A 22,390-nucleotide genomic window follows, 5' to 3' on the forward strand; every position below is an offset into this window, starting at 1 on the left:
AACACATAGATGGGCGGCGGCTATTGAAAGCAAGGGGGAAGGCCTGGCAGTTGGTCTGGATATAGCGAAGGCCTTTGATCGTGTATGGCACAAGGCGCTCCTCGCAAAACTTCCATCATTTGGGCTTCTCGAGAGCTTATGCAAGTGGACCTCCAGCTTCCTCACTGGGCGCAGCATACAGGTCGTTGTCGACGGTTATTGCTCGAATCCCAAGCCCGTGAACGCTGGAGTGCCCCAAGGCTGTGTGCTATCTCCCACGCTGTTTCTTCTGCATATCAATGATATGTTGGACACCGCCAACATGCATTGCTATGCAGACGACAGCACTGGTGATGCCGTATACACGGGCCATGCAGGTCTCTCTCGGGAAAACGTCGACCAGTGCCGGGAGAAACTTGTGTCTTCTATCGAGTCCTCTCTCGAGAAGGTCGCGGAATGGGTTAAGTTGAACCTTGTCCAATTTAACCCCCAGAAGACTCAAATTTGCGCGTTTACCACTAAAAAAACCCCATTTGCCGTATCACCGCTCTTCGAGAACACTTCCCTTAAAGCCTCGCCTAGTATCGGAATACTGGGTCTCGAAATCTCGAGCAATTGCCAATTCCGTGGCCATCTGGAGGGCAAAGCCAAACTGGCTACAAAAAAACTGGGCGTCATAAATAGAGCACGGCAATACTTCAAGCCAGCCCACATTCTAGCGCTCTACAAAGCGCAGGTCCGGCCTTACATGGAGTATTGCTGTCATCTCTGGTCTGGCGCACCCCAGTATCAGCTCGATCCATTTGACCGCGTGCAAGGCAGAGCAGCTCGAATAGTCGGGGACCCAGTACTCTGTGAACGGCTGGATCACTTGGCGTTGCGTAGAGACGTCGCTTCATTGTGTGTCTTCTACCGCATTTATCATGGGGAGTGTTCCGAAGAGCTGTTCAACCTGATTCCTGCCGCCGAATTTCACCTTCGCACGACATGCCACAAGTTACTGTATTGTGTGGCGGTCCTCCACAGTGCGGTTTTCAAGGAGCTTTCTTCCTCGTAGCACGAAGCTGTGGAATGAGCTTCCTTGTGCGGTGTTTCCGGGACGATACGACATGGGTACCTTCAAGAAAAGCGCGTACACCTTCCTTAAAGGCCGGCAACGCTCTTGTGATTCCTCTGGTGTTGCAGGAGAGTGTGGGCGGCGGTGATCACTTAACACCAGGTGACCCGTACGCTCGTTTGTCCTCCTATTCCATAAAAAAAGGCGTTTGCTGTTGCTGTAGTACCTGAATCAGAGACTACAATTTTTGAGCGATTTTCTTCTTTACAAAGATTAATAAGGGTTATTGCATACTGTCGACGATTTTTAAAGGGTTATCGTCAGAGAGCAAATAACAAACAATATTTACAAGGGTTTGAATTGGAAGAATCATTAGAATGTTGCATTAAGAAAACACAAATGGATATATTTACAAAAGAATATTTACAATTACAGATCAAGGGTTATATAGAAATGAATAATAGTAAATTAAAATCACTCTATCCTTACCTTGATCCTAGGGGCATAATAAGAAGTCGAGGTAGACTTGAAATGTCACATCTAGAAGATCAAACGAAACATCCAATTGTGTTACCCAAATCTAGTCATTCAGCACGTAAGGAAATGCGTTAAATGTGTGAAACAAAGAGCCAGCACCCTTTCTCCATTAATGGGTTCCCCCCCAACAGTTCGCTGCATACCATTTTTGCACAGTGGTATGGATTATGCTGGTCCGATAAATATAAGGATGACCTAGGGCCGAGGCCACCATTCGTACAAAGGCTACATATGTTTATTCATTTGTATGGCAACTCTTGCAATTCACTTAGAAGTTGTAAGTGACATGAGCATGCAAGCGTTTCTAGCTGCCTTCAAGCGTTTCAATTCAAGGCGAGGTCACTGTGCCAAGCTTTGGAGTGACAATGGTACGACCTTTGTAGGAGATTCGCGAGAGCTTCAGTCAGTTATTTCGTCAATGGGTGAACAGTTAGAAGCAAATGGTACCGAGTGGCATTTCATTCCTCCGCACAGCCCTAATTTTGGAGGACTTTTGGAAGCCGGAGTGAAATCCACGAATTTGGATCTGAAGCGAGTAATTGGAGAATCTTCACTCACATATTGGAGGTTAGAGGAAACGATTGGCGAGGCCGCAGATGATGTATCAGTTCTTCATCGTCTGTGCCGCCAAATCACAAATCTAGCGCCCCTAGCTCGCCCGCTGCGTCATCCCGACGGAGCCTTGAGATACGCAGCGGCAGAGCGTGCCGACATCTTCGCCGAACACCTTGAACGCCAGTTCCAGCCGAATCCAACTGACGACGTATCGCACGTGACAGCACTTGAGAGAGAGATCGCCGAATATCTAGAACGGCCGGTAGAGGCACAAGAAGATGCGGTGTTCTTCTCCCCAACTAAAGTGAGAAGTTGCATCCTTCGGACGAGGCCCAAAAAAGCCCCGGGCGCGGATGGTATCACAAACGCCGACCTGCGTCATCTGCCGCGTCAAACCGTCGCGGCGATGACGCGACTCTTCAATGGCATACTGCGCTCGGGGTACTTTCCAAATATCTGGAAGGAAGGCCTCGTCATTATGATCCCGAAGCCGGGGAAAGACACCGCACTAGCACATAGCTACCGGCTCATCACTCTTCTGGCGACCCAGTCTAAGATATTCGAATCTCTCCTGCTGTCACTCCTAAGACCCTATATAGAGCTTAAGGAAGAACAGTTTGGATTCCGCGCTGAACACAGCACCACGCTCCAGCTGTCCAGGGTACTGCACACCCTCACCGCTTCTCTCAACAAAAGAGAGAAAGCTGTGGCAGTATTCCTGGACATGGAGAAGGCGTTCGACCGTGTTTGGCATACTGGACTCGTGCACAAGTTAGCTGCAACCTCGACACCTCCCCGCCTGGTGAGGATATTCGCCAACTTCCTTGAAAACCGTCGGTTTCGAGTTAGGGTAGACGATGCCATTTCAGCTACCAAGATTATCTCTGCTGGCGTACCGCAGGGGAGCTGTCTGTCTCCCCTGCTGTACGCAAAATACACAAATGACATCCCGCTCGAACCGTCGGCGACTCTGGCGCTGTATGCAGATGACGCGGCGTATATTACATCGTCACTCAACCTAACGCACGCCGCCGTGAAGATGCAGCGTCAGCTGGACACCCTGCCAGAATGGCTCAAGAAGTGGCGGCTATCGGTGAACGTTGGCAAAACCCAGGCGCTCGCGACTGGGAGTGTGCACACTGGCCAGCACAGGTTGCAGCTAAACGGACAGGACATTTCGTGGTCCCCGACGGTAAAGTACTTCGGGGTCACCATCGACCGCCGGCTCAACATGAACGAGCACGTCACGAAGACCATCGCGTCGACAAACGTCGCGATGGCCTTACTTCGTCCAGTGCTCTCCTCAAGCCTCCCTCTGAGGGTGAAGGTCTTGGTGTACAAGACCCACCTACGCAGCCGACTCACGTACGCCGCGCCTGCATGGTACGCGCTCGTGAATCTAACTAACCGGAAAAGGTTGCAAACCGTGCAGAACAAGATCCTCCGCCGCATCACGGGCGCACTATGGTACGTGAGGAACCAAACAATCCAAAGGGACCTAAGAGTCGAGGGCTTGGACGACTTCACTCGTCGTCTCGCCGTCAACATGTTCGCGCGTGCCTCCCCCAACATATATACCATAAATTAAAGAAAACGACCGCAGAGAGCAACGACTCTCACCCCCAATGATCCGCCCGTTTCAACGGGCGGCGAGTGATCCTTGCTGCAGGGGACGAAAAGTCTTGATCAGCATTCCCCCACCGCGCCCATGTGGGCGCGGCGAGAGAAGACCACGAAGTTCAATTAGTAATAAAATTTTTGATAGTACAAGGCTGGTTTAATTAGCTAAACCCCTCAATACTTATACCGCGAATCGGGACTGGTAGTAAAGTGTACCCCTAAAGGGTCACTTTTCGTTCAGAAGCAGGAGACGAGATTGCCAAATAGTTGGCTGTGTTATAAAATAAATAATATGATAGCGATTTTGCTATCAGTCTTTTATAGTAATTAGATAGGTGTGTAGCTGTACCTACAACCAATAGTATCAATTAATACAAATGTCTAATATCTAACTTGTTACGTAATACCTTCGTAGCATTATAGATCGTAGAAATATAAATCGCGAATAATAACTGTAATAAGCGTATGCTGAAAGATTCGTTCTGAAAAGAACATTTTATTTTATATAACGTAATATTAGCTCTGATAAGAACCATTTCATAATGCTGTACATCAACTCAAAGAATCATACAGATCACCAGTAGTCAACTCATCGAAGTACAATCATCGTCACGTTCTCTCGACGACCGCAGATATACTCACGTGATAAGTCATATGCTCCGCATTACACAACCGCACAGCAAGGCCGAGCGTACTCGACTGACGCGTCGGGGGGTCGATCACTATTCATGCAATGTTAATCAATGAGCGACAGAGTAGGTGCCAAATGCTCATTGACATCGAATGATCGAGGTTCGACGCCAGTTTACACAAGCCCGCGCTCGCTGGCCGGTTTACTGCGATAGCATTAGTTTTAGAGCGAGATTGAACACATAATATTATTCTCAATTCTTATTGAGTGAAACGTTTTACTATTGGTCAAAATGTAAGCTATAGTATTGGTGTGTATTTTCTGAACTTGTAAATATTTTTTAAGTACCTAACAATAATTGTAATTGGTTAACTACTTTTAAGGATTTTGTATATATATCATGTAACTTTCTAATAAATCATCTTCCACATATTCCTCACAGTCAAGCAGTTGTCTTATTTAATCGCCAAACGCTCAGTGTATAAAGGTGTAACCTCTCAGATGTCAATATATTAATTTTTTATAATTAATTATATTATTTATGTGTATTATCTGTACTTTACTAGATAATTTATTATCATTACATGTCCAATAATTAGAATGAGAAAATATTGTTAACATATTGTTCAAATTATATCTTATTTTGTTTTCCTGTGGCAAATCAGGCATGTATGGAAATGTGAATAATATAAGATTTTCTATTTTTGATGTATTTAAATCAATATACAGTTTTTGTATTTTTTTTTATTTAAATTACCTCTTCTCCCAATCATTACAATAATAGAAGTATTGCAGTGAGTATCATAGATAATTCATTTAATAATTTGATAATAAGTTGCCCCTGGCATGCAAATATTTGTTACTGACTGCCCGTTACTTATTTTATGAAAAATCAACCCCATATTTCTTCCCAGATCATTGCTGTAGATCTTTATATCTTTCCTATGGGAAGAAAATATTTGTGGATGTTGATTTTCAATACCTGGAGAAGTTGAGAAGGTGCCCGGTATGAGAAAAATATGGAGAGTAAAATCTACTCATCACATGGGATAGTAACGTTTTTCTCATTTAAATAAAAACAGACTTTGTCTGCTTACAAATAAGGCAACAATTAGCGTTGTATTTTCCCGTAGGCCACCTAGCGTTAACTTTGAAAATTATTTTATTTTGCAATAAGAAGTGTGGATGTATTTCCAAATCGAACACTGAATGTATCGAGTAATACGACATCATAACGGTTTTCGATAGATGGCGCTGATCAGAGACTTTAATAATTAGGTACCTGACTATAAGAAAAATCACTATTAACCATGAAGTAATTTTTTTTATATCTACTAATATCTATATTTTTTTTAATTAATACGCTTTTGTTAGCTTCTGCTGTATGTCTGTTTGTAACCGACTCCATTGGACTTGATTTTGTTAAGTACCTGTTCAAACACAATCGTTCTTGAGGAGTAAGCTCCAGTCGTGCGTCGGAGCTGACACACACCCTTTTTTTGAAGTGAAACTGTTTTAAGTCCAAGATAGCCGCTGCGCAAAATTATGATTTTTAACATTGTGGATATCGTAACCGAGGTTCTCAAGGGTACAGAGAACGAATTTGGGATCCTTTTTGAAATCCAAGATGTCTGCCGCGCAAAATTTTTATTTCAACAATATTGATATTAAATCCGAGGTTCTCGAGGGTGCAGAGAACGAATTTGGCATCATTTTTGAAATCCAAGATGGCCGCCGCGCAAAATTGTGATTTCAACATTATGGATATCGTATCCGAGGTTCTCGAGGGTGCAGAGAACGAATTTGAGATCATTTTTGAAATCCAAGGTGGCCGCCGTGCAAAATTGTGATTTCAACATTATGGATATCGTATCCGAGGTTCTCGAGGGTGCAGATAACGAATTTGAGATCATTTTTGAAATCTAAGATGGCCGCCGCGCTAAATTATGATTTCAACGTAAACGCGTAAACGTAGAACATCCTCTCCACTAGCTTAGTATAGTGCAGGCATAGCGAGCGGATGCCAGTAAGTAATTACTAATATTGACAAAAAACATTTGTTTTAGAGAACAGATTAGGATAATTAATATAAACGAGATTTAAAAATTAGTTTTCCAAAGAAGTTTCACTTCTGACATGTGTACTTTGTACACAAACATTTTTTTTATATAATCTGAACAATTTTTTGCCTACGGTTTTTATCGACGCAATAATTAAGAATATTGTAAAATATGTTCAACGTTCCCGGGGGAGCCTTTAACCCCTATGGGAACGCGTCCCCAAGGTGGCGTATAGGGGAGTGCTCGCCTGAGTAGGAGTGAAATAAAATAGCTTCCGCGGACCAAAAGGCCGCAGAAGGACACTGCGATATAAAACCCCTGCTGCGGGCTTCTTCGACATCTTCGGAGCAGAGGCCGCAGCAGTGCTGTCAGTCTGGGCTGGGGCTCACAGAAGAGATGGCGGCGGAAGAACCCTTCGGGGTCAACCCCACACCCCACAGCGAGTGAGTCTTGGCGTCAGGTAGCAACCGGCCGTAAAAACAAAGCCAATCAAATACCTCCATATCATGAAAAGTACATATAAGAAAAGGGCAAACAATGCTAGGGAGTCCCCCTCAAGCGACGATAAGAGTGATGGAAATGTAACAAATGGTAGGTGGTACCCCCAAAGCGACGCAAATGTCACCAGAGCACCCGGGATATCCCCGACGATGCGCATAGCAAGCTGGAACGTGGGCTCGATGACAGGACGCAGCTTAGAACTCAGCAAAGTATTAAATCGAAGACGCATCAACATTTGTTGCATCCAGGAGACGAAGTGGAAGGGGTCCAAATCGCGTAATCGGGTTTAACTACAAGCTGATATATCATGGAACAAGGGCGCAGAATGGGGTCGGCATTATAGTAGACAAACACTTTCAAGAACGCGAAGTTGAAGTAAATAGAGTAAGCGAAAGTACAGAAAAGCGACGATCAACCGTGCATGAACATCATAAGTGCATACGCCCCCCAGTCCGGAACCCCAAGTTCTGAAAAGGAATCTTTCTGGGACGAAATTAGCGATCTGCTGTTGTGTATACCAAACTGTGAGTCTAAGTTCATCGGTGGCGATTTGAACGGTCACGTTGGTGAGAAAACTACCACTTAGCAGAGGCAACTTATAATAATACATGGCAACTACGGATATGGTAAGATTAACCCAGAGGGAGAGAGCATCCTTCAAATGGCACTGGCACACGATCTTGCAATTATTAATACTTTCTTCACAAAACCTGTAGAACATCTAGTAACCTATAAAAGCGGTGGGGCATGCACTCAGATAGACTACATTTTAACTGATAGAAAACAACTAAAGACATGCAAAGACTGCAAAGTCATTCCCAGGGAACCTCTCACCTCACAGCATAGAATACTAGTGGGAGAGTTCAAAATTCCAAAAACATACAAAGTAAAGAAGCAGAACATTGTAAGAACACGGTGGCATAAGTTGGAGGGTGAGGAAGGTCTCAGATTATGTGAAGATATCGCACAACACCTCCAAGAGCAGCAGGATGATACAGCTGATGCATTGTGGACAGATTTTCAATTATACTGCAATGAGAAAGCAAAAGAATATTTGGGAGTATCTAAAGGTGCCATCAATAATAACAAGGACACTAGCTGGTGGAATGAAGAAGTGAGGGCAAAACTGGAAACTAAGAAATCACTTTTTAAGCTATGGCAACAGACGAAAGACGATGCTGACCACCAGGCTTATAAAATTGCTAAGAAAATTGCAAAACGAGCCGTCGCACAAGCCAAGGCAACCACCAGGGATGATTTCTATCTAAACTTGAAACTGCCTCAAACGATACAGAAATCTTTAAGTTGGCAAAACGCAAACACCAAAGTAGTAGGGATACTGTCACAAATAAATTTATCAAAAATGAACAAGGAAAACAACTGACATCAAACGAAGACATACAGACCGCTGGAAAGAATACTACACAGAACTACTAAATGAAGTATTTCCCCAGTGAGGCACCACAAGATATCCCTCCTACAGAAGGCCCTATCCAGTGTATAAGCCCTGAAGAGATAACTCTGGCAATAAAGCGAATGGCAAATAATAAAGCCACTGGCCCTGATGATATCCCTGCTGAATTCTGGAAGCAAATAGGAGATACCGGAGTAATGTTTCTGACAAAACTTTTCAACAAGTTCCTGGGTGATGGAATTCCCGACGAATGGCGAAAGAGCTTTCTCATCCCTTTCTATAAAAATAAACCAATGCGGATTCGTCGCCGGTAGATCCGCACTCAGTCCTCTGTTATTTAATATTGTAATGAACCATCTCGCCTCAAATTTGCAGCGAGCGCCACCATGGGGCATCTTATACGCTGACGATGTCGTCATCATCAGTGAAGATGTGAACAACCTGCAGCAGACTTTAGAAAAGTGGAGAGAAGCTCTGGAAACATCAGGTCTGCGAATAAGCAGAGAGAAGACCAAGTACATGCATCGTAACTTTAGTGGCATCAACAGCAAGAACACCATCTATCTGCAGAACACCCAGCTAAAAGAAGTGGACCATTTTAAGTACCTAGGGTCAGTCATCAGTAAAGATGGGTCAATAGACACAGATATCACCCATCCTCCGTATCATATTGTAACTAAACCTCGAGGACGAAGAAGACCCCGAATCACATGGATGTCTATAGTAAATAAGAACCTGAAAGAAGCCCACATAAACAAAGAGACGACCCAGGACCGAGACACATGATACGGAGGGCCGACCCCAAATAAAATGGGAAAAGGCCAGAACAAGAAGTAAAATATGTTCAACAAAGTGTCAAATAAGCAGCGTGTTTGCACAATTCAAACTGACGTTTTGTCGTTATTTTAATGCTTATACATTTACAAATTTAACCATGTATTTAATGGATTTTCTAAATCACAATTTTTTTATTATAATTTTATTTAAGAGTCTTCCGGAAATACGTATTTCCTCGAATATTCAACACATCATTTTTCGTTCAATCAGCACCAAGCAGCACTGGCGCAGAGCCACCATAGTGCCCCCTATGATAATGATGAACGATATGCAAATAAGGCATTGTTGGCAAAGTTAGGTACCTACGTATTTGTAAGTGTCAGTAAATAAGCCTACAGCCCTTTCATTACTGTCCTTTAAATGGTACGAGTTTAGTGTTAATATTTCTGATTTAATCTTTTGGTTCGAATTTTTGTGGCATGGTGAATACGGATTTCAAAAAAGCGAGCCAAAATGGCTTTGATCAACTAGATTCGGTTATTAGATTCGGCTAGATTACCAATTAGTGGCTGCCTGTGATCCTCAGTGAATAAATATTGGCAACTTTTAAGTAAAAACAATGTTAATTTTTTTAACCGACTTCAAAAAAGGAAGAGGTTCTCAATTCGTCGGTATTTTTTTATGTTTGTTACCTCAAAACTTTCGACTGGGTGAACCGATTTTGATAATTATATTTTTATTTGAAAGCTGGTGCTTCCCGAATGGTCTCATTGGTAATTTGGTCCAGATTTGACAGTGGAATCCATGAGAAAACCATAAAAGTCTTAAATTTTGCTATACATACGTATAGCAAAGTGGAACCGATTTCGATGATTCTTTTTTATTGGAAAGGATATACTTCAAAGATAGTTTGGTGAGAGTTTGGTTAGGTTCTGATTACGGAATCCATGACAAAGTAACGGAATACTGTCGGTAATCAAATTGCAAAGTACTTACGTTCATTGCTGTTATCCAAGATAGGTTTGTTACTACATACATAGTTATAGGCGAGATGTGCTTGAGTCGTTAGGAGGCGAGAAGCGAGAGCGGGTTGCGGCGGAAGGACACCGATTCCAAAAATTACAATAATCGTAACTAGAATAAGATTAATTAATTAGATTGTATAAAAATACGCAATTATTTTTATACCTTTTTGGTGCACATTATATCTATTGTTTTGGAATAGTGTTTTTGAAGGCGGTTGTTTTTTTTGTTAAATATTTTTTCTATTTTATGATCTTTAGTGAATTTGAAGTACACTAACTAACAATTAAAAATGTTTTTTTTTTTAATATTTAATTATTATTAACCTAAGTACGTTGGAAGAGGGCAGCGATCATCGTGGAAATCTTTTGGGGAGGCCTTTATCCAACAGTGGACGCCTTCTGGCTGATGATGATATTATTAACCTTATATTTTTACAAACAAAATATCATAAAAACTAAAACTTAGTGACACCTCTTTTTTATATATAAGCGGGGGAAACGCGCGAGGCTCGCGGGTTGAGAAGTGGAGTGGCAACCGTCCATGGACATCCCTAAGTCCGGCCGTCCCTAAGTCGTATCAGTTCGCGAAAAACAACAGCTGGTAATTGATTCCACTAAGTGGCTGTGCGAGGTAAGAAATTTCTTGCAAAACGCGCGTTTGTGGAATGCCATACTTCAACGTGCTTTTTTTTGGAATTTTGCATTTTGACGTAATGTCCGGCGGTGGAATTCGGCTGCTGGAATCAGCCCGAACAGGTAAATGCGGTGGAAGATGTAGAGAGAACCGATATCTCTACGCAACACCAAAGAATCAAAGAAATCGGAGATGACTTGATTATCAATGATTCGCTCTGAAGAAGCTGGTACTGGGGAGCGCCCGCCGGGAGGTGAGAACGGAGTACCGTTATGGAGTACCATGTGAGGTCGAATTTGCGCCTTATTTATATTGTTGCAGGTGGTGGCTTATAGTGAAGAACTGTATTACCTACTGAGTACACCGAGCTTTTCAAAGGAATTTAGCCTTCTCTTCCAAGTGACCACGGTACTGAACGTCGCTCGATATATCGACGCCAAGCTTGCCGAATATAAGTTAGGTTTCTCATCTGACTCACTTTTGTTGGGCTGTTCTCATTTTCAAACACCCATTCACAAGATTGCTGATTTTTTCGGGTTAAAACAATTAATACACGTGTCGTCTCCCGTGACAATGTCATAAACAGCATGTCCGTGGTCGTACGTCATTAGCATCTGTGAGCACCATACCACGCGCTTCTGCTCCGCTGTCAGTTCATGAGGGATCCAACGACATCAAAGTTTCCCAACTTTCAAATGTTCATGTAAAATTTTCTGAATTTGGCTTATACCAATCACCTATAGACCACGAATTCTCTCATAGGTAATCCGCGGGTTTTCTTCAATTAGCCGCTTAACAGTAGCCACATTATTTTCGTTGACGGCAATTGAAGGCGCCCTTCAAGTAACTCGTCATGTAAAGAACCTACCTATCTCTCTCATATTCAGCAAACCATCGCCTCACGGTGCTCAAGCAAGGGTGCTCCCAAAAGCATTTTGAAGAGGAACGGCACAGTCTTGCGGAGAGAGAGAACTTTTAAAACCATAAAAAATCATCGCTCTAAAATCTTGTCGATTTACGGCCTATTTCATTAACCTATCTATCCTTTGTTTTAACTCACTAGAGGTAGACAAATCTATACTTTTAAGCTTACTTAAATTTCAATAACCTAATGACAGATAACATTGGACTATAAATATATTGGACATAACTATTGATAGATAAGATCTGGTCATTAAACGGTGCTACGGTTGCGTACGTAGAACTTTATGTATGATAAAAACAATTCACAAATTATTTCCGAAAGTGAAATATGTACATCGGCCAATGATTTACAGAAAACTAACACAAAATAGCAACTCACTGAACAATTTAATTTTAGATTAAGTATTGGTCTCCCAACTAGATAGTGCACTACCTAAGAACACTAGCTTTTAATTACGGTCACGGTAAAATTATTTTCAAAGTACATAACACATAGCAAAGCGAACAGCTGTGTTGGCTAACGACTAATGCTGAATGTCTGAGGGCCAAAGCAGAGAAGGTGACTGTTACTGACCTCCGTAGCATCATCAGTGCTAATGTATGGCACTCTTATCTGGTCAAATATACTTATGAATCAGGAATCTCGCCGTAAAGCTGCATCTGTGTACAGTCTAAGTGCATTGCGGGTAGCAAGTGCGTTCTGAACTGTCTCCGAGGACGCAGTGTGTATCATTGCTGGCATGTTAGCTCTAGAAGTTCGAAACATAGATTTAAGAGAGAAAACAAAAATAGCAAATGTAATAAAGGCTTATATAATTATTATTATTACCACTAAAAGTACTAGCGGGAGAACGGAGGTCTCTTTACTACCTCGGAAGAGATAGCTCATCATCTGACCCCAACCGAATGGAGGAGTAAGGAAAGAAAAACGAGCCTGGGTCATTTGCAGGCTCACTGGAACCCCTCAAGTAAAGGGAGGTGGACTCACCGGCTCATATCAGACAAAGAAGTATGGTTGAACCGTAAACATGGACAGGCGGGTACTACCTTACACAAATGATTTCTGGACACGGTTGCTTTCGATAATACCTGTGCCGGTTTAAGCATGACGATTCTCCGATGAAGCATAACCAGGATTCCGCCAGATAATATTACAACTATATTGCTGGAATCACAAGAAGCCTGGGATGCTACAAACAGCTATCCAAGTGAAGTTCTGAAGGAGCTACGTAGAGAGAAAGAGCTGCATTAGGGCAAGCAGTGCAAGTGGAAGTAGCTGCTAACAGCTATGTCCATCCCCATGAAGAAATGCTTGACGGCAATCCCGCGGGAAACAACAAGGAAGCAGAAGAGACTGGCGGATTTTAAGTCGGTATAGGTCACCAGACCGAGCCGACGTACGGGGTCCCTGGCATCCTGACCCCATCAAACGTGGGAGTCCAACGGTGGGAGGCTCCTTTGCACAGGATGCCGGCTAGATTATGGGTACCCCAACGGCTCCTATTTCTACCGTGAAGCAGTAATGTGTAAGCATTACTGTGTTTCGGTCTGAAGGGCGCCGTAGCTAGTGAAATTACTGGACAAATGTAACTTAACATCTTTATGTCTCTAGAAGGCGAGCGCAATTGTAGTGCCGCTCAGAATTTTTGGGTTTTTCAAGAATCCTGAGCGGCACTACATTGTAATGGGCAGGGCATATCAATTACCATCAGTTGAACGACCTGCTCGTATCGTCCCTTATTTTCATAAAAAAAACTTCATACAATTTTTCCCCTCAGAAAAATAACGCACACTTTTAATTTTAATCTATACTAATATTATAAAGATGCAGTGTTTGTTTGTTTGTTTGAACGCGCTAATCTCTGGTACTACTGGTCCGATTTGAATGATTCTGTTGTCAGTGTTGGGTAGTCCATTTATCGAGGAAGGCTATTTTTTTTTTCAAAATTAGGGATCCTTAATAAAATTGCTATTTTGTAACACAAGGTGTAAAATCGAAAACCTATTTTTGCAAAAACTATTGACAATAGAACAAAATGATGTACAGGCTATAATATAGGCAATATTTTATTACTTATAAAACTATCGCGTGAATTATACTTTATATGGCAAAACAACGTTTGCCGGGTCAGCTAGTTTATTATAATTATGTTTAATTTGTCGTAGACATTTGTCGAGGGATCACTGACCCCGAAGATACAGTTTTAGCTAGTTTTGGTATCAGAGGTCCACCCATTTTGATATCACTGCAAAACCGTTTTTGAATTTTATTACACTTACCAATAAAACCATGTAAATAATTAACTAGTATTAATTTAACATTGTAATTTTTTTAATTTAAGTTCTGTAAAATCATTATATTTATAACCTGGGTCCTACAGAATCATTGAGAGCAATGTTAAAGATAAGTATAAAAATTTAAAGTGTGGCTTCTCAATATATTCTTGATAATGTTATGTATGTACATAGACACATTAGTGACTTTGTTAGAAACTGTCATAACAGACATAAACTTATAATGCCTACGACTCGGCTAAGTCGAGTTAGTCAGGCTTTTGTAGGGTCATATATATGCTCATCAACATCCCAGAAAATGTTCAAAATGTATTACGAAATTCAAAAGAATTGTTAAAAAACGTTTGTGTGGTAAAGGTTAGCTTAACATAAATGTCTTTCGAAGCGATCGCCCTCAGGCTTTCAAATAATAAGTTTTATTGTACTATATTACATAGTAACTATTTATTTTTTCCATTAAATAAATCAACATAATGTAGTAAAATGGCAAAGTTCACATTCAGATCCTTACGTTCTAAACTGTGGAGTAAGACAGGGTGGCTTAACTTTTCCTTTGTTGTTTAATCTGTATGTTAATGACTTGATTGATGAACTGAGTGAGACTCATGTTGGATGTCACATAGGAGGATTTAATGTTAATAACCTGAGCTATGCAGATGACATGGTTCTCCTCAGTCCCTCAATCACAGGACTCATGAGTGATGGTGGGAATCTGTCAAAAAATGCAAGTGAACATGGTTTACTTTATAATGGAAAAAAAAATATATGTTTTAGTGTTTCGGTAGGGGCGAGGTCCTGCCTGCGTCCCTCCAATATATCTTAATGGAATAGAGTTAGTAAATGTAAATCAATTTAAATATTTAGGCCATTTTGTTTCCAGCACTCTGAATGATGATGTTGATATATATATAGAGAGAGAGAGAGAGAGAAGAAATTTATCAGTAAGGGCGACCATGATAAGAAGATTTCAGATGTGCAGTAGGAATGTCAAAAAGCTACTGTTCACCACCTACTGTCAGTCCTTTTATACAAGTAACTTGTGGGTTAAGCATACACGTAAAACTATGAACATTTTTTGATTGCAATATAATAATGCTTTTAGGATGTTCTTGGGATTACCACGTTTTTGTAGAGCATCTCATATGTTTGCCTTATACAGAGTAGATGATTTTTATGCTATTCTGAGGAAAAACTAGTTGTTTATCTAAACTATTAATTCATAATATATAATAATATTAGTTGTCTCTATTTAAAATTAATTGTCAAATTAGGACAATTCGTGAAATTAAAAGTTACATTTTTGTTCGGGATGTTTATGCTCTTTGATTTATTATGACAAATTTGGCTGTTCTGGATATCTGTAAAAGTGGGAGACTCTGGTATTTCATCAAACGATGGATTCCATGGCGGATACTCCGTCAATAAATTTAATTCCGTCACAGATAAATCAGTATCCCGCCAATTTATGTCGACTTTTTAAATTTTAAAAATGGAACACATCGCGTAATTGATGCGGCTTATTCAGCTTAAAAAAGTTTGCGCTAAGTTCACACTGGCTGTTTAGAAAGTCACATGGCATATCTTTTAATTAGTTTTTTTTACATAAAACTTTTCATAGCTGACAGCAGTTCTATTTTTAAAGTTCATTCCGGCCCTTAGGTGGGATTAGTAATTTGTATGAGTTTTTCCCTCTCTATGGAGGGAAGCAGCATTTTCCACCTAATAATCAGATCAAAACAACATTACTTTCCGAGTATGAGAAATGAACAAAAATCTTTTATTTTCCTCATATACGAAATGAAAAGTAGAGTGTTTAACACGGGTAAAAGAATCTACGCTCGGGCGTCCAAATACCTCGGGAAATGATTCTTTCGACCCTCAGTTAACAAACTACTATTTCAATTAGGGATAGAATAAGTAGAAAGTCTTAAATAATGTACATAATTTTATTATTAGAAAATGGAATATTATTCTTAAATCTAATAATAACAATATATGGGCAATGCTGCCTGAAATAAGTAAATCTATTATTATTATATTTATGAAAAAAAGAAGACCGCTGAATATCTTCTTCTCAGGTCTGCTCTACTTTTTCAAATGTAATTTAGTAGAAAATTTATTGAAGCAGGAGTTATTTTGCGGATATCCATATTTATTCAAATGTTGTGAGCCTTCTTGAGCGTAAATTCCGCTAAGATTTGTCGTCAATCAATTCACGTGTTACGCGTCTACACGAGGCATCCTGAGGAGATGTTGACTCGCCAAATTCTGGCACGAGTCTCGTGCCATTGAGTCTTAGCGGAATCTACACTCAAGAAGGTTCACAACATTTGAAATGCGCTATAGTATTTTGTATATAACATTTTGAGACTTTGGTTCTCAGCGTGCGATGTGTGTGTACTGTTGATGTATCATTATGATTAATTAATAATAAATACATCAATATAGATTGTGTAGTGTAATAATGAATTTAAAAGAACTGCAACACGTGCTTGCAAGGTATTCAATTTGATTCAAATTCAAATATTTTTATTCAAAATAGGATTTAAAATCACTTATTGAACGTCAAAAACTACCACCCATTCAAAAGAGACTGGGCGCAAGAAACTCAGCGGGCTTTTTTTTAATGTTAAATATGGATAACAATGTGATATCGTTCAATAAACATTAATAATTAAATAGCCTGAGGGTGTTCGCTTTATTCCCAGTCCGTGGTGTCATTTAGAAAATCGTTTTTGCTATAGTAACCTTTCCCACACAAACGTATTTTAACAATTCTTTTAAATTTCGTAACACATTTGTTTTGTACATTTTCTGGGATCATATTGTAGAAGCATATACATCGCCCAACAAAAGACTTACTAACTCGACCCAACCGAGTAGTAGGCATAACAAGTTTATGTTTGTTCCTCGTGTTAAACTTATGAATGTCACAGTTAACAACCCCTGTCACATATATAATTATATCAACAACAATCTTTAGCAAGTCTTTGATTTAAATAGCAGAAACTGCGCCAATACTCAACAATCTATATCTATAGAGTGTATAGAGCATTATTTTCGTCCCAAAAATAATACGAGTTTATCTCAAGTTGCGCCAAAAAATATTTTCTTTATAATTTATTTATTAATTTTTGTTATTTCATTGGTAATAAATATAACCCTCGCGAGTCCAAATCTCACGTAGGTACCTGCGCCTTCTATAACCGGTGTCCCTGACAGTCAAGCAACGTTTTAGTTTTGTTTCCTGTTTACAAAGATACATCGTAAAGCATAGTGGCCACCTAGAAGCATCCACGCTTTAATTCCTAAATTTGTTTTTTTATTATTTTACATATAATTTAGATAATGTTATTATTTTAAAGACATCATTTAGCCGACAATGACCATGGTCACGTAGACCATAACACATGGGGCACACATAGCGAATCACGTCACTATTTTTGATATTTACGACTTTATCTTACAGGTCGCGACATCAGATAACGTTAATATTAGCAAATTGTATAAAAACCCTCGATACGGGAACTCCAAGTCAGTTTACGTTCCACCATCAAAATGGTCAGACTTACAAAGGAACAAGTGCAGTTCTACAAGGAGAATGGATACATTCACTTGAAGAAACTAATCAAAGGAAAAGAGCTGGAGCGGATGTCTGAAGAATACGACAAGCTGTTCAGTTTGAAGCAGAACAATAAGATTGATGCGGCGTGGGTCGGCACCGACGAGGACAGAACCGGCGGAAACAATCTAACTGTAAGTTCTGTTGGTTTCATTACTCCACTATATTTGATTCTGGACACGATACCTCGCGAACAGCTCCTCTCACTTAGAAGGCCGCTCCCGTGAGCGTTCAGATGTTCCAGGAGAGTGAGGGTAGCGGTGGTCCCCTTATCAGTGATCAGGTGACCGTACCTAGTCTTGTTGGTACTCCTCTCCCATTAAAATATTTTCATTAAAGTATATTATTATGCGGAGCTGAAGTGGCAGATGACAGGGCACATAGTTCGACAGACAGATGGCCGGTGGGGCAGAAAAGTCCTTGTACCAGAAGACGCAGTGTTGGTAGGGCCCTCACAAGATGGACTGACGATCTGGTCAAGATCGCCGGAATACGTTGGATGAGGGCAGCGCAGGACTGATCATCGTGGATATCTTAGGAGGACTTTGTCCAGCAGTGGATATCCTCCGGCTGGTGATAATGATAATATTATTCAAGTATTTAATATTTTTATGTATATACGTATAATATTCAAGTGTTTCCTTAAAAGAAATTTTGTATTTTTAATTCGTGTAGGTACTCCCAGTTGTTCTCGATCTTTGGAGTACAAGAAAAATGCGATGGATCCGAAATTATACCCCATTACCCCATGACTTACTTTTTTTATTCCCAGTCAAAATATATATGGTAATAATATGTTCAATCTTATTTTAGATATATTTTATTTCGCACGAAAAAAAGTCAATTTGAATGCATTACTTAAAATAGTATTTATTCACAGGTAAAAGCCATCCACAATCTACAGATGCACAATGAGGTGTTCGGTAAATACTTGTACAACGAAGATCTATTGGACGCCTTTGAAGATGTGATGGGCACGAAGAACATCGTCTTACATCATACGAAGGCTAACAACAAACCGCCAGAGAAGGGAGCTCACTACCCCATGCACCAAGTAATAATTGACAAATTATATAATATATAAAAAAATTTAAAGTAACAAATATATATGTATATATATATTTTGTAGATACTGTATTTTTTTTATATGTCAATAAGGGACGAGACGAGCAGGACGCTCAGCTGATGGTAACTGATATGCCTTGCCCCAAAGATGCTAAGTCCCATTGCTCACTAGCTACAGCGCCCTTCAGAGAGAAACAATAATGCTTAGTCATTACTGCTCCACGGCAGAAATAGCCGCCATTGTGGTACCCATAATCTAGCCGGCATCCGGTGCAAAGGATTCGGTCCACTTGTAGATTATAAGGTATTGTCTGTAGTATTTATTGGTGGTACGAACCGCTTTTCATAATTTAATAACTTTTAAGTGCCAATTGCATTAAAACTCTAACACTCTGCAAACCCTGAATCGTTTTTTTTTTATTTCAAGAGGCCCAGCCAAAGTTAAACACTTCATTACCATAATAAAGTTCTCGTTAAATTGATTTTTCATATTTTTTACTAGGATTACCATTATTTCCCATACGAGAAAGATTCCGTAGTGGCTGCCGCACTCTTCCTGGACGCTGCGACACCTCACAATGGCACCCTGTTTGTATATCCAGGTTCCCACAAGCTAGGACCCCTCGAAGACTTTGGTCCCAAAGAAGGGAGCAACTTCCACTATGTTGATCAGGTCAGTAAGAATCGTGTTATTGGTAGGAGAAAAAAAAAGGTTCCTAAGAACCTTTTTTTAAGTAGATTTAATTATTTGAGACACAACTATGGGTCATTTTTCCAACAAGATATTAAACTTTTCATGGAGCTCAAGGAACATTGATGTTAGTTAGTACCTGACCTAGGCTTTATTGAAAGAGTCAGCATTGCAATAAAATCCAACAGGGCACCCGAGACCTTCATCATTTGCCATTCGTTTCATTTCCACCCGAAGACTCACGTTGCCAAAGAAATGTTCTGGAAGGAAGAACCTCAATTGACTGCGCATCATTCATAACGTTTTTATCCAAAATTAAACTTAATAATCACTCATTAAAGATCAGTAACGACTGGCCCAACGACGGGCACAGCTGGTCGTAATTTAATTACTGACTCTGTGGCACGATCACCGATGATGACGTCTTACATTCAGTACAACAACAAACGCAAACTTTAAATTCGCAACAAAATATAAGACAACAGTTTTGTGTTACGACGTATTGTGAATACTACCCAATTTATGTAATTGATAATATAATATGTCACTCACTTTAATAAATTGATATTAGGTATTTTCAAAAGGGATTCTCCAAAGAGAATTTAAACACTAGGATTCTCTATAACACAAGTAGCTTTAAGAATAGGAGCTCCGTTCTACTACGAGTAATGTTATTAACGATTCAAACATGTTTTTGTTGCACAAATAGTATAATTATTATATGTCTTTGATTTCGATCATTTGGTCTGATTACAGAACAAGTTCTCGATCGAGGGAGCCACTCCTCTGAACGTGGAGCCAGGAGACGTGGTCATCTTCTCCTACTTCACCGTCCACGGCAGCACACCTAATCTCTCCTCCAAAACTAGGCGTATGTTGCTGGTACAAGTCCATGATGCTCATGACAAGCCCCTCACCGGAGTACCGACGTGGCCGGGAGCCGGCTGGGTGCTGCGAGGGTCCAACCTCAACCGTGATGCTTCCATAGCTAAGAGATACGAGGCCTAGTGTTAGTTATGTTCTTCTAGTGTAATTATATTGTTCTTAAATTATTGCTTTAATAAATATATTCACTCTGCACATATGTTTTTCTTTACTTACAAAACTCGGGCACGCTGCAATGTGGTTGTGGCAAAACTGATCAACTACTTATAGGTAGGTAGGTACCTATTATATATATTATAAATTTTGAACCCCTTGCCCTCAGACTTACGACCGTTTTCTTTATTGACAACATGTAACCTCTGGAAACGTTTTGATGATCTATGTTTGACGTTATGGGATCAATGGGATGGCGTTTTGGTATTATAGCTTGTTATATATATGAATGTGAATTGTGATGTGACCAATGTGTGAATTAATTAAATATACTCTATGATTTTAAGGGAAGTTGAAAGTTTTTTACCTTCTTTTTTAACTAAATTCAAGATATACTTAAGCAAAAGAAATTCTTAGAAACCAGATTCACGGGGAAATTATTTTTCATGGAAATCTAATTGAGTTACATAAAAATAAAACGTGAGGATTTTGATGTACTGTAAAGCGTCATTATCCGAACGTCGCTCGAGCGGACGACCGCTTTTCCGAACTAACAACAAACAGTGCTGAATTTCAAAGCTTTGCCACGAAAATCTCTTGTTTATAATAAAGCAAGAATCGTATCACTGCCTTCGCATATGCTACTGACTCGTTAATATTTCTGCGATGCCTGTACGTATCTACGTACGTGTATGGCTGACACAATATACACATAAGAAGTTAATTTATCCGAAAATAACGGTTTTCCGAACACCCATGTCCCCCAATTAGTTCGGATAATCGACGCTCTACGTACCTATAATATGATATTTTTTGCATCACTAACAACGGTGAATACATTATACAACACTCACCTTCGATTCGCAGACGATATCGAGACCATGGAAGACTTAAGCCATATGCACCATGGCCTCAATACAGGATCCCAAGGAGTAAGTCTCATAATGAACATGGACGAGACAAGACGAAGATCATGTCTAATGTCCATGTCACACCTACTCCCGTAACAGTTAGGAACTGTACTCTCGAAATTGTTGACGAGTACGTCTTCCTTGGACAAACAATCCAGGTGGGTCCAATTTCGCTAAAGAGTTAACTCATAAATCCAACACGGATTGGCATCGTTTGGGAAGCTCCGTAAAATCTCTTCGTCCCGAATACCACAGCGTCTGAAGACGAAGGTTTTCAATAAATGTGTGTTGCCAGTGGTGATATAGTATACCTCGCACCTTCGTGGTGGCTTCAATCCTTCAAGTTTTAATTACGTTTGATAAAGTGTCAAATGGCAATCGAGTCAATTGATCGAGTCAATTGATCGAGACAGTGTTATCAACAGTTAATATTGTGATACTATAATAATTATAAATCATAGTGCTAAGAAGTAGTTGTGGATATACTTATGTGCATTTAATTATTATACTTATATTGTTTGGGATCGTACCTTCTCAATTCTACTACAAAGGAAGGGTTTTCAGTTCAAATAGTGTAGTTGGACTCGGGGCTAGATGATTTCTAGGTACGTCTAGATAGAGTCTCTTGCTGTTAGACAACCGATAAAAACAGGCCAGGAATATTAGTTATTAGTTTAGTATGCGTGACAAGCTACGTCTTACATCTGCGATTTGTATGACACTTTGTGTTAAAGTGCTCTAAATAGAGGCTAAACTCAAAAAGAAATTCTATTAAATAAATAAAATTCTAAATAAAGAGCAATTCTAATAAATACAATTTTTACGACGTTTTCACAGCTGTCATAGTCTATCTAGAAGTATAAATGATCTAAGGACTCGGGGGTCAAAATGAATTAGCTGGTGTAGGAGTCACATAATGTGGCCGGACCTTCGCCTTAGGCCGGAACCAGATACAACAAACATCAGCGAAACAAATCTGAGAAACGAAAGAGAAACAGTGTGTGAGAGAGAAACAGAAAGGAGAGTTTTTTTTAAATGAAAATAAGGGACGAGC

General features: G+C 40.1%; 1 protein-coding gene across 1 annotated transcript; it reads left to right on the forward strand.

Moving 5' to 3' along the window:
• The first annotated feature begins 17,537 nt into the window (after positions 1 to 17,537).
• On the forward strand, positions 17,538 to 20,467 carry LOC126967470 (phytanoyl-CoA dioxygenase, peroxisomal-like). Its single transcript, XM_050811962.1, has 4 exons — positions 17,538 to 17,765; positions 18,512 to 18,685; positions 19,199 to 19,369; positions 20,144 to 20,467. The coding sequence occupies exons 1-4, from the start codon at positions 17,568 to 17,570 to the stop codon at positions 20,393 to 20,395; spliced, it is 795 nt and encodes a 264-aa protein (XP_050667919.1). The 5' UTR covers positions 17,538 to 17,567; the 3' UTR covers positions 20,396 to 20,467.
• The last annotated feature ends 1,923 nt before the right edge of the window (positions 20,468 to 22,390 follow it).

This window comes from Leptidea sinapis, chromosome 13 (assembly GCF_905404315.1).
Source record: "Leptidea sinapis chromosome 13, ilLepSina1.1, whole genome shotgun sequence".
Lineage (NCBI taxonomy): Eukaryota > Metazoa > Arthropoda > Insecta > Lepidoptera > Pieridae > Leptidea > Leptidea sinapis.